At 43.4% G+C, this 10,706-nt stretch overlaps 2 protein-coding genes across 2 annotated transcripts; both read left to right on the top strand.

Moving 5' to 3' along the window:
• The first annotated feature begins 1,934 nt into the window (after positions 1-1,934).
• exoc1l (exocyst complex component 1 like) lies at positions 1,935-3,037 on the top strand. The gene is made up of 3 exons (XM_085913202.1): positions 1,935-2,055; positions 2,373-2,554; positions 2,768-3,037. The coding sequence occupies exons 1-3, from the start codon at positions 1,935-1,937 to the stop codon at positions 3,035-3,037; spliced, it is 573 nt and encodes a 190-aa protein (XP_085769328.1).
• Positions 3,038-3,982: 945 nt separating this feature from the next.
• On the top strand, positions 3,983-10,614 carry smc2 (structural maintenance of chromosomes 2). Its single transcript, XM_085913083.1, has 25 exons — positions 3,983-4,310; positions 4,385-4,534; positions 4,854-4,976; positions 5,058-5,096; positions 5,172-5,282; positions 5,357-5,401; positions 5,563-5,796; positions 6,034-6,183; positions 6,304-6,537; positions 6,648-6,807; positions 6,892-7,009; positions 7,132-7,270; positions 7,370-7,489; positions 7,563-7,767; positions 7,916-8,051; positions 8,135-8,259; positions 8,337-8,530; positions 8,612-8,755; positions 8,840-8,914; positions 9,062-9,181; positions 9,261-9,461; positions 9,553-9,669; positions 9,780-9,940; positions 10,013-10,160; positions 10,226-10,614. Exons 1-25 carry the CDS (start codon positions 4,143-4,145, stop codon positions 10,409-10,411), a joined length of 3,603 nt encoding a protein of 1,200 aa, XP_085769209.1. The 5' UTR covers positions 3,983-4,142; the 3' UTR covers positions 10,412-10,614.
• The last annotated feature ends 92 nt before the right edge of the window (positions 10,615-10,706 follow it).

Below are 10,706 nucleotides of genomic sequence, written 5' to 3'. Positions count from 1 at the left end.
TGTCCTGCTGCCAGAATCAATAAATTATTTGTTGATGTGTTAAGAGATCGTCAGTTTTATCGCTGGAATTTATTTTGACTTTTATTGTAAGCCAGCGTAACATCATGCATGGTTTGACTGCTTAGACATAGAATAGGAACAAAAAAAAAATTTGGTTTGGGTTTTTCGGAATTGTTCCATAGGTGACATCTTGAAGTTTAATTAATTAGTTTCCCACTATTCACATAATTTTTTAACAATCAATTGCTTAACACAGCCATCACGTTACAGTCCACCGAAGGGAACCATAACCCCGATGTGGCCCACCACAAAAATGAGTTTGATGCCCCCTGCTCTCTGCAAATAATAATGACAAAATGAATTGATGGGGTTAGATCTCCTGATGAGTAAGTAAGATAAACCTCATGTGTTATTCATGAGTTTCAACACGTTTCCTTCCCTAGCTACTTCCTGTCTGTAGCCACTCATCTTTCCATCTCAAACGCAAAAAGCCTTTCAAACAAAAACCATCAGGACCAACAACAATAATAAAAGCACTTAGCGATGGAACTACCGCGTCTTTGTTTTTGCAAATGTGACAAATCCAATGGAGCCACAATCCTTTAATACCACAAATCAAATCAGTCCTTTGGTCTCGTTCATTCTGCTGGGACTCGCGTTCCTACAATTTTGGATCATATTTCTCATAAAGTGGAGCTAAAGAAATTATCGGTGTGTATTGTTGCAATCTCCGATTATCGAGTGATATCTCTCGGCCTCGTCGTTAAGCGTTAAGCATTTATGTGCGTGTAAAGGGAGCGCTTCTGTGCTCAAGGAGAGAGCCAATGACTTGTGAGCTTAATGGGAAGCATGCAGAGTGCTCTGGGAATTCCATTTCCCACACAACAAGCGTTTAATCACAGAGAAACATTGGGCAACGTGCCACACCATACAGCAATGTCGATATGGGAGTGAGTGGAGGGGAGCAGAAAGACCGGGGGAGGAACTTTACAGTGAGTGCTTGCCTGAAAAGGATGGGATGGTATTGTCAAATACGGGACAGTTCCAATCAATGTGGGCAGGGTCCCGACACTAGGCCTTGTTGAGTGCTGGCCAAGTCATGGCGGATCGAGCAGAACCAATCCTGGCGCCATATATTCATAATCTACTGCAATAAATTTGAATGATCATTTGACGTTTTTTTGCTTTTATACTGTGTCGTTGTGTTTATGGCCATACTACTAACTATCAATTTAATTGAATGCTTCCAAGAATAAATCAAATACAAAATTATTACAATATTTACATAGCACTTACCGCACATTCCAAAAATGCATCACATAAAATGTGTTTTTTTATGTTCTATCTATTCCAAACTACATTTAAATTAGATTGTTTATTTCCCGTGGTGTGTTTGATTTTTATGTAATTTTATATTACCATGCTAAATAGTAATATAAAATAAAATTCATATTTTAGGAATCCTTTATAATTTGTGTATTTGATTCTTGTTGAAAAGTAAGCTTTTCCACTGTGTTTCTGTTTGTGTATTAAAGAATTCCAGGAACTGCTGAATATTTCTCTGGAAACCATAATGATTATGAGGATTATCGTTCTAATGGAGCTTAAGTGACAATAAAAATAGCAAGGGTTTGGCCTTTATGGCTTTCTGCTCAGTCCCTCCGATGTATTTATGAAGATAGTAAAATGGGAAAGTTGCAAGACATGGACGGTCACATCTGATTAGTGCAGTGTGGAGCATGGATAGTATGTGTGTGTTTGCGTGTGTATGTGTGTGTTCTCGAGGAAGCACTCATTTCACACACCAACCAGAGAGGAAACATCCTGCCATCCTCACCATCTGCGATCTATCAGGTGTTGTAATTTCATCTTTTTACATTTGTTGTCCATTTTTAGTCGTTCATCCTAAATTGTGGTCCGCTGTCTACACGGTGATGTCGTCTCTTCTGAGGGAGGAGATGCAAAGGGTTTTATTCCGACCTGCAAAACAAAGACTGATGGAATTTATTGAAATTGAAGAACCAGAGATTGGAAGACATTTCCTCTGCGTCTCAGGTAAGCCACTTTGTTTGCTGTTGCTTGTAATTGTAAACTTGTAAAGCCCACAGTTTAACAACAATTATAGAAGCCACATAGATATTTTTTCCTCCTCAGCCATTACGCATCAATTTTCAGGACTCTCCTGACTGTACTGCATGTAACAAACATCTACTACATGCATCATCCAATACAAAGTGAGAAAGAAAGCTAATTATATTCAGATTTGTCTGTCAGATAGTTATTTATTTAGGAATATGTTTTGTGTTGTGGTTGCAATTTTCAGCGGTGCATTTTTCCTTTACTGAATCATGTTAACCAAAATGTTTTTGCAGTTGCAAACAGAAAAAGGCTTGTGCAATTATGTATTGTACGGTGCCAGATGACACAGACTCCCATTAAGTCTGGATCAAAAAGGGGCCACACCAAACGCTCCAGCATCCAGGAGTGCTACAGGAGGACAGAAATTTGGTCCCTGCAAGACTTGACTCTGGTGGATGGACGAGACCCTGATGTGGTAATCTTTATAATAACGATTCATTCTCATGTTTGGTAATTTACTCAAAACTGTAGAAGTTTTAGTTTTCCAAAGAAATTATGAAACTGTCCAATAACATAGGAATATATATTTTTAATAACGTCGATGAAATAATTAGAAATCTGCTTAAATTCTTTAAAATGTCATGTGAAACCTGGGTCTGAACATACATTGTATCTTTTTCTCTCCTAGGATGACCCGTTTTTCTTGCTCCACTTTGACACGGTGCGTACAGTGTGTGCCGTCAGCTGCTCAGCCAAATACGCTTTTGTACGTGCTTTGGTTGCTCTCAGTGAACAGCATTGTCAGAGGAAACTGAACCTGGACAACTTTGACTGGGCTTACATCAAGCCCACGTCCTTCTATTCCAACAGAGGAGATTGTGTCGTGCTGTCACAGATATGTTTCTACGCATTTAACTTAGTATGTCTGTCCATGTGTCCTGTGCCACTGGAATCATAATACAAATTCACAGTGATGAGTGTGTTTGTGACGATGAATGTGTCGTTGAGTGTTTTCGTGCGTGTGTTAAGGTCATAATGCATGTTAAGCGCACATACATAACACGCATTGAGAAGGAATAATTCATTGAATTGAGCTTGTGTTACATTACAGATACTTGGGCAGGATGATATATTACTACAAAACATTTGCATTCAAACTGAATGCATGTTCATGGTGAATACAGGTTGTACGTAACTGCCTATTTCTAATAAGTGTATTATGTAAAAAAAATGAAAAGTTTTTGTCCATGTTTTCAGACTATAAAACTTCAAAATGATCATGCAGTCTCTGTGGAGAATTGGTTCTATATGATAATTAGTCATGTGTTTTAGTTCATCAACATGAAACATGCTTGGTGTAGCTGTCAAGCCGTCATTGTTTTACTTATCCTCATTAGGGTCATGGGTGAGCTGGATCCTCTCCCAACATTACTTTGGTTGAGGGTCAAGGCCCTGAGCAGGTCATAATGAATGAATGAATGAATGAATGAATGAATGAATGAATGAATGAATGAATAAATAAATAAATACATAAGTACATAAATAACAAGCATTTTAAGTAATTATTTTGAAAATGTATTGGATTTTGAGCAGTGCGACTGAATTTAAAACTGGATTCCCTGCCTTGGTTGAAAACGTTGTCCCACCCAATATGGCCGCGCATAGACACGTCGGTTAGCTGTGGCTAGCAAGCAGTCAACATTCAAATAGGTGTCGTAAAATATGCCTGAGGAATAAAAAAACAACACCACCACCCAAGTAAACAAACAAAAGTCAAACATTTTTTCTTTCACTGTCCACGATTCAATTTCAAAAAGTGTCATTAAGTTTATTTGCTGTGTTCTGATAGCAAAGATTCCTTATTTTTGTTCTTTTGTTATTGGCGCAGAGAGGGTGACTACTGGCTCTATTCCTGCCGCCAAAATTCAAGTTACAAGAACGCAGGCAGAACGGCGTTGTTGTTTTTACACATTCAAAATCGTCGAACTCGACGTATTGCGGCTGAAGGTACGACTAACATTTAAAATACAACGAATAGTTTCCCAAGGGGGGGCGGCGTAAAGATGCACATCAAGTCAATCATCATCGAAGGATTCAAATCCTATGCACAGCGGACTGAGATAAACGGCTTCGACCCGCTCTTCAACGCCATCACTGGACTGAACGGTAGCGGCAAGTCGAACATTTTGGACTCCATATGTTTTCTCTTGGGCATTACCAACCTTTCTCATGTAAGTGGCATTTTGGGCAAAGGTATTCATGTTGCATGACGAGGGGCTTAAAAGTACGTGGTTTCATTGGAAAGGTTCGAGCCTCCAACCTTCAGGACCTGGTCTACAAGAATGGACAAGGAGGTATCACCAAGGCCACCGTGTCCATCACTTTTGACAACGCCAACAAAAGCCAGAGTCCTTTGGGCTTTGAAACACATGATGAGATCACAGTCACCAGACAGGTGGGTAAAAATAACTAGGGCTGTAAATGTTAAGGACACATGATTCATCTTTGGGGTGGGACATTTCAAAGTAAAGCTCAAATTCTCTAGTCTTGAATCTTTACAGGTATTAATTTGTCTTTCTCTAAACCTTTCAACATATCAAAGTTCACGGGAGGCTTTTGAGACATGAATGGACCAATACATTTCATGTGTATATTTAATTGTGCTCATGTGCTCTTCACATTTTATCATCCTTTTAACACTTCACCATTAATAGTATCTCAAAGTTTTAGACCGCAAAAAGTACTGTAGTGCATAACTGTGTTTTTATTTGAAGGTTGTCATCGGTGGCCGAAACAAGTATCTCATCAATGGAGTCAATGCTAATAACACCAGAGTGCAGGACTTGTTCTGTTCTGTTGGCCTCAATGTCAACAACCCCCATTTTCTCATCATGCAGGTCAGCCTTCTGCGAACCTTTTCCTTTTATGTTGTTTATTTGGAGATGATATCATCAGCATGTTTTACTTGAAATCTTTAGGGAAGGATCACCAAAGTTCTAAATATGAAGCCACCAGAGGTAATGACTGAACAATTCCAAAGAGTTGCTATTTTACCTTTATGGCATATGAGTGACGATGTTGTGCACTTGCAGATTCTTGCCATGATCGAGGAAGCTGCGGGGACTAGGATGTATGAGTGCAAGAAGATAAGTGCCCAGAAGACCATCGAGAAGAAGGAGGCTAAGCTGAAGGAGATCCACACCGTATGTTGACTTCTTAAGGTTTACAACTGTAAAATACAAACAAGGTATGGCATCATTAACTCTTAATGTTTCAGGTTTTGGATGAAGAAATTACTCCAACCATGCAGAAACTACTTGAGGTATGTTGATCCACAAAGTACACTCATTAAGTTAGACCTTAAACGCGTCCCTTTTCCCTTTAATTTCCTCTCATACTATTTGTTTATCGCTTTGGCGTATTTGTGTGACTATATTTACCGTACCCAGATGGTACCCGCTAAAAGATGTACGAACCCCACAGGAGCGATCGTCGTACCTGGAGTACCAGAAACTGATGCGAGAGATCAAGCACTTGTCGCGCCTGTACGTGGCCTGGCAGTTCATGTGTGCCGAGGAGACCAAATTGAAGTCCGCAGAGAATCTGAAAGTGATGCAGGACAACATCGCTAAGATGCAAGTCGCCCTGGCTGAGAACGAGAGCAAAGTCCGTGAGCTCTCTGTACAGATCCAAGAACTCAAAGACAAACGAGACCAGGTATGCTCGAGGAGTTTCCCCTTCTGAGAAATATGCCCCAGAAAAAAAAAAAAATCCACACATGTATTTTTCTTTTTCCTTTGACTTTGTGTAGCCTTTTTCTTGTCAGATGAACTCCCATCACAGATGATGAAATGAAACAATGAATAACTCGCTCATCTCTCATTTTGTTATGTTGTGTGTGTCGAACGTAAAATAGCTGCTTCATTGACATATTTCTGTTTTGCTAATGCTCAGGAAGTGAACAGCGTTTTAAAATCTCTGGAAGATACACTGGCCGAAGTGCAGCGTGTGGACGCCAAAGCTCAGAGTGCTTTCGATCTGAAAAAACAGAACATGAAGGATGAAACCAAGAAGCGAGAAGAGCTCGTCAAGACTATGCAGGAGGTACGTATCGTGATACCCTTTGAAATGCCCCCTCCCTCCTTTGCAGTATGCTAAAGACGATCTAACAATTGAATCATCTGTTTCACTTCCGAATCAAAATTGCTGTCATCTGTTTTTTAGGACAAGAAGATGCTGGTGGTGAAAGAGAAAGAAGTGTCCAAGTTGACGGAGCAGCTTCAGGCTCTAAAGGAGGAAGGCCAGAAAGACGGCGTGGCCCTCGAGGCTGCCGAACAGCATTTTAAGGCTGTGTCTGCTGGTCTGTCCACCAATGAGGATGGAGAGGAGGCCACGCTGGCTGGTCAGATGATGGCCTGTAAGAATGACATGAGCAAGGCAGACACTGAATCCAAACAGGTGAGTGAGACTTCAACATCATTCATGGAGCTGTGAATTATTTTTTTGGGGTCCATCTCTGCTTGGACAAAGATATCTTATACGGTCGGCCTCTGTTTTTTTTCTCTCAGGCCCAAATGACCCTGAAGCACGCCCAGGCTGAATTGAAGACCAAGCAGGCCGAAGTGAAAAAGATGGATGGCGGCTACAAGAAGGATCAGGATAGTCTGCAGGCTATCAAAAGCAGCAAGGAGAAATTGGAGGCCGAACTAGCCAAACTCAAATATGAAGGTCCTGCGTCTTTGCCAACGCATCTTATCGTTTTTGGAAGCTGCTGTTCTTTTCAGCAATGTGTACCGTTTGCAAACTCTCCAGACGGCAAGGAGGAGCATCTTCTGGAGAAGAAAAGACAGCTGTCCAGAGAGGTTGCAAGTCTGAAAGAGACATACGACCGTCTTGTGTCTCGCTTCCCGAACCTTCGCTTTGATTACAAGTAAGTCACGTGGAATATTAGCATCGGTAACTTGTATTTTTGTTGCTAAATTGACCCCCCCCCCTTTCCCCACCTGATCACTTCAATTGGTTCTTTTAATACAATGTGGAAATGTCTTTTAGAGACCCTGAACGCGGATGGGACCGCAGTCAGGTGAAGGGACTACTGGCCAACTTGATTACAGTACGCGACGTCTCCTGCGCGACCGCCTTAGAGGTGGTCGCAGGCGGACGACTTTATAACATCGTCGTTGACACGGAGGTGAGTGTTTCAATTTGCGGCATGGACTTCAGCCACGTGGCTTCTCAACACTTCCCGGGGAATGTTTGTGTGTGTGTGTGTGTGTGTGTGTGTGTGCAGGTGACAGGGAAGAAGCTGCTGGAGAAGGGAGAGCTGCAGCGAAGGTACACCATCATTCCCTTGAACAAAATCTCTGCCAAGACATTGAATGACAGAGTGGTCAATACCGCAAAGAGCCTGGTGAGCAAACGGAATCTTTGTTGTGCGTCACGAAGGAATCCCCACTTAAGAGTGTCCCATCCCTTTTTCTCAGGTGGGAGAAGACAACGTGCACACAGCTCTATCCCTGGTGGGCTACGAGTCTGACTTGCGCAAAGCCATGGAGTACGTGTTTGGCTCCACGCTGGTGTGCGACACTCTGGACAACGCCAAGAAAGTGGCTTTTGATAAACAGGTGATGACCAAGACCGTCACTCTTGGAGGAGACATCTTCGACCCACAAGGAACTCTGAGTGGAGGTGAGAGCGAAGAGGAAGCGCGCATAGATTGTCACATCGATTAATTGCTCATTGATGAATCTGTTAATTATTTCATCAATGCATTTGTGTTGACGCCGTCTGAATTATGCAAGCGTTCCGAATGTTTTGTTCCTTCCTCTTGTTCCAGGAGCCCGTTCGCAGTCTGCGTCAGTTTTGGTCAGCCTGCAGGAGGTGAAGGAGGTTCAGGGCAACTTGAATGAAAAGGAAGCCCAGTTGAAGAACATTGAACAACAATTGGCCAGCTTAAAGGGAACCGCCGAGAAGTAATGGCACCCTAAACTAGATGCGGATCATTTCAAACTGGTTTGGGTCTCTAAATGTTCCGCCTCGTCCCTGCGGCCTCCAGATATCGTCATCTGAAACAGCAGCACGAGTTGAAGGTGGAGGAGGAGCAGATTTTGCAGGTCAAGCTCCAGCAGAGCTCCTTCCACCAGCAGCAAGAAGAGCTGGAGAGGCTGCGCAAAGCCATCGGTCCGAAACATTTAAAAAAGATGACAGATTTAAAAAGACAACTTGTTTTCCTTACAGTGTGTATATTCTGTGACCAGATGAGAGTGAGGAGACTCTGCGTGTCACCAAAGAGGTGCAGAAGCGGGCGGAGGAGAAGTACAAGGTGCTGGAGAACAAGATGAAGAATGCAGAAGCGGAGAGGGAGAAGGAGCTGAAAGCCGCCCAGCAGAAGCTCAACGCAGCCAAGGCCAAAGCAGATGCCTTCAATAAGAAGCTTAAGCAGAAGCAGCAGGTACCCCAACACACCACAGCATTTGTCTAGAACGTTCCAAATCCATTTCTCGGAGACTAGTTGGTCTTTGTGTCTTCATAGGAGTCTGATGCAGTGGCCTTGGAACTGGAGGAGCTGCAGCGGGAGCAGACCGGTTATGAGCAGCAGATTCAAGCTGTGGACGAGGCCACCAAGGCCATCAAGGAGCAGATCGACAGCATGGCCTGCACCGTGGCGCAGAACAAGGTTCCCACGCCGCTCGTTGTTATTCAAGTCAACGGCGACAATTATTACGGGAACACGCTGAACGTGCGCTCATATTGTGTGCAGGAAGCAGTTCGGAAGGCCCAGGAGGAACTCTCCAAGCAGAAGGACGCCATCATGGCTCAGTTCAAAGAAATCAAGGTGAACATTTCTGTTAAAAGACACGTTCTAAAACTAGCCGGTCGAGAATCTCGGTCTCAAGAAATATTTGTGAAAATTGGCAGCTCTCATCTACATTGGCTCCTCGAATGTGTTCGATGAGGTGGTCGCTTCTGTGTCCGTGTTTAGGGGAAAAGCACAGAAGCGGACAAGTTACGAGAGCAGAACAATGAAGCTCAACTGAAGGTTAAGGAATTAGAGCACAACATCAATAAACACCTTAAGGAGAGCCAGGATGCAGCAGGCGCGGTAAACAATCATTTGCGTGTGTGATTTGGTTTCACGAGGACGCACCCATGATCCTACCTTTTCTTCGTCTTCATCACAGGTCGCTCGGATGCTGGAGGAGCACGACTGGATCCAGTCTGAGCGTCAGCAATTCGGGAAGCCCAACTCCTCCTTCGACTTCAAGACCAACAACCCCCGCGAGGCCGGCCAGCGCCTCAAGAAGCTGCAGGAGACCACCAGCAAGCTGGAGAGGAACGTCAACAAGCGGGCCATGAACATGCTTAGCGAGGCAGAGGAACGGGTGAGATGGAAAAAAAGGAAAAAGTTTGACCACTCTCACCTTCACACTGATTGATTGATTGATTGATTGATTGATGGACGTCCGTGTGCAGTACAATGACTTGATGAAGAAGAAGCGGATAGTGGAGAACGACAAGGCCAAGATCTTGCAGACCATTGAGGAGCTAGACCAGAAGAAGAAGGTGGCTCTCAATGTGGCCTGGCAGAAGGTTCGCCCAAACCAATCCATCCAAATTTTGTCATTTCAATTTCTGCCAGGAAAAACTGCAGTTCTTGAAATGGTTCAGATGTAAATCACAATTACCATTTGCTTTCCCAGGTCAACAAGGACTTTGGTTCCATTTTCTCCACCCTGCTGCCTGGAGCTTCGGCAAAACTCGCTCCTCCGCAAGGTCGCGGCTTCCTGGATGGTCTGGAGTTCAAGGTTGCCTTAGGGAACATCTGGAAGGAGAACCTGTCTGAGCTGAGTGGGGGGCAAAGGTAAGCACAGGAAGTCAATCGCATAATTATTATTATTATTTTTTTAAATAACGTCAAACATCTATCCTTCAGGTCTCTGGTGGCCTTGTCGCTCATCCTAGCCATGCTGCTCTTCAAGCCTGCTCCCATCTACATCTTAGACGAGGTGGACGCCGCACTGGACCTCTCGCACACGCAGAACATCGGGCAGATGCTGCGAAGCCATTTTACACACTCGCAGGTCGGTAACTCGTTAAAATGACCGTACGAATTCCATTTGTAAACATTTCAACTCTCTTCCAACAGTTTGTGGTGGTGTCACTCAAGGACGGCATGTTCACCAACGCCAACGTCCTCTTCAAGACCAAGTTTGTGGACGGCATGTCCACAGTGTCGCGCACCGCCCTCAGCCAGAGCGACACCAACCTGCCTCACAAAAGTCACGCACGACACGGCACAGCTAGTAGAAGAGGGAATCAAGTCGCTTGTTAGATCAGCATCAGTTCGTTGCTCATTTTCTAGCATGAATGACATAACCAAACATTCCTGTTGCTATCATCTTTACTGTTCATTCGTTCTCTGAGCTCTTTGTGAATATGTTGAAACTTTTCTTTTATATGTTATTTGCCTTCTGTTTTTAATCCCAATGCATAAATGTAGTAGTTTAGTCAATAAAATGTGTACGCTTATACCTATTTGAAAATACAGGAGTCCTTTTTTGGTAAGGGGACACATGGTCACTAAATAGTTAGATTTTCTGTCAAATGTGGTTGTTACTAACTTCCAA

Source organism: Syngnathus leptorhynchus, chromosome 5, assembly GCF_054491065.1.
Source record: "Syngnathus leptorhynchus isolate UIUO chromosome 5, UIUO_Slep, whole genome shotgun sequence".
Taxonomy (NCBI): domain Eukaryota; kingdom Metazoa; phylum Chordata; class Actinopteri; order Syngnathiformes; family Syngnathidae; genus Syngnathus; species Syngnathus leptorhynchus.
Note: the sequence above shows the minus strand (reverse complement) of the source record. Positions and strands in the feature narration are given on the sequence as shown.

Excerpts from the sequence above, each read along its gene's own strand:
- smc2 (XM_085913083.1), top strand. The coding sequence starts at position 4,143 with ATGCACATCAAGTCAATCATCATCGAAGGATTCAAATCCTATGCACAG. Across the intron at positions 5,402-5,562 it reads CCATGCAGAAACTACTTGAG|GAGCGATCGTCGTACCTGGA; the intron begins GTATGTTGATCC and ends CGAACCCCACAG. Across the intron at positions 10,161-10,225 it reads GCCATTTTACACACTCGCAG|TTTGTGGTGGTGTCACTCAA; the intron begins GTCGGTAACTCG and ends CTCTTCCAACAG.
- exoc1l (XM_085913202.1), top strand. The coding sequence starts at position 1,935 with ATGTCGTCTCTTCTGAGGGAGGAGATGCAAAGGGTTTTATTCCGACCT. Across the intron at positions 2,056-2,372 it reads ACATTTCCTCTGCGTCTCAG|TTGCAAACAGAAAAAGGCTT; the intron begins GTAAGCCACTTT and ends ATGTTTTTGCAG. Across the intron at positions 2,555-2,767 it reads ATGGACGAGACCCTGATGTG|GATGACCCGTTTTTCTTGCT; the intron begins GTAATCTTTATA and ends TTTCTCTCCTAG.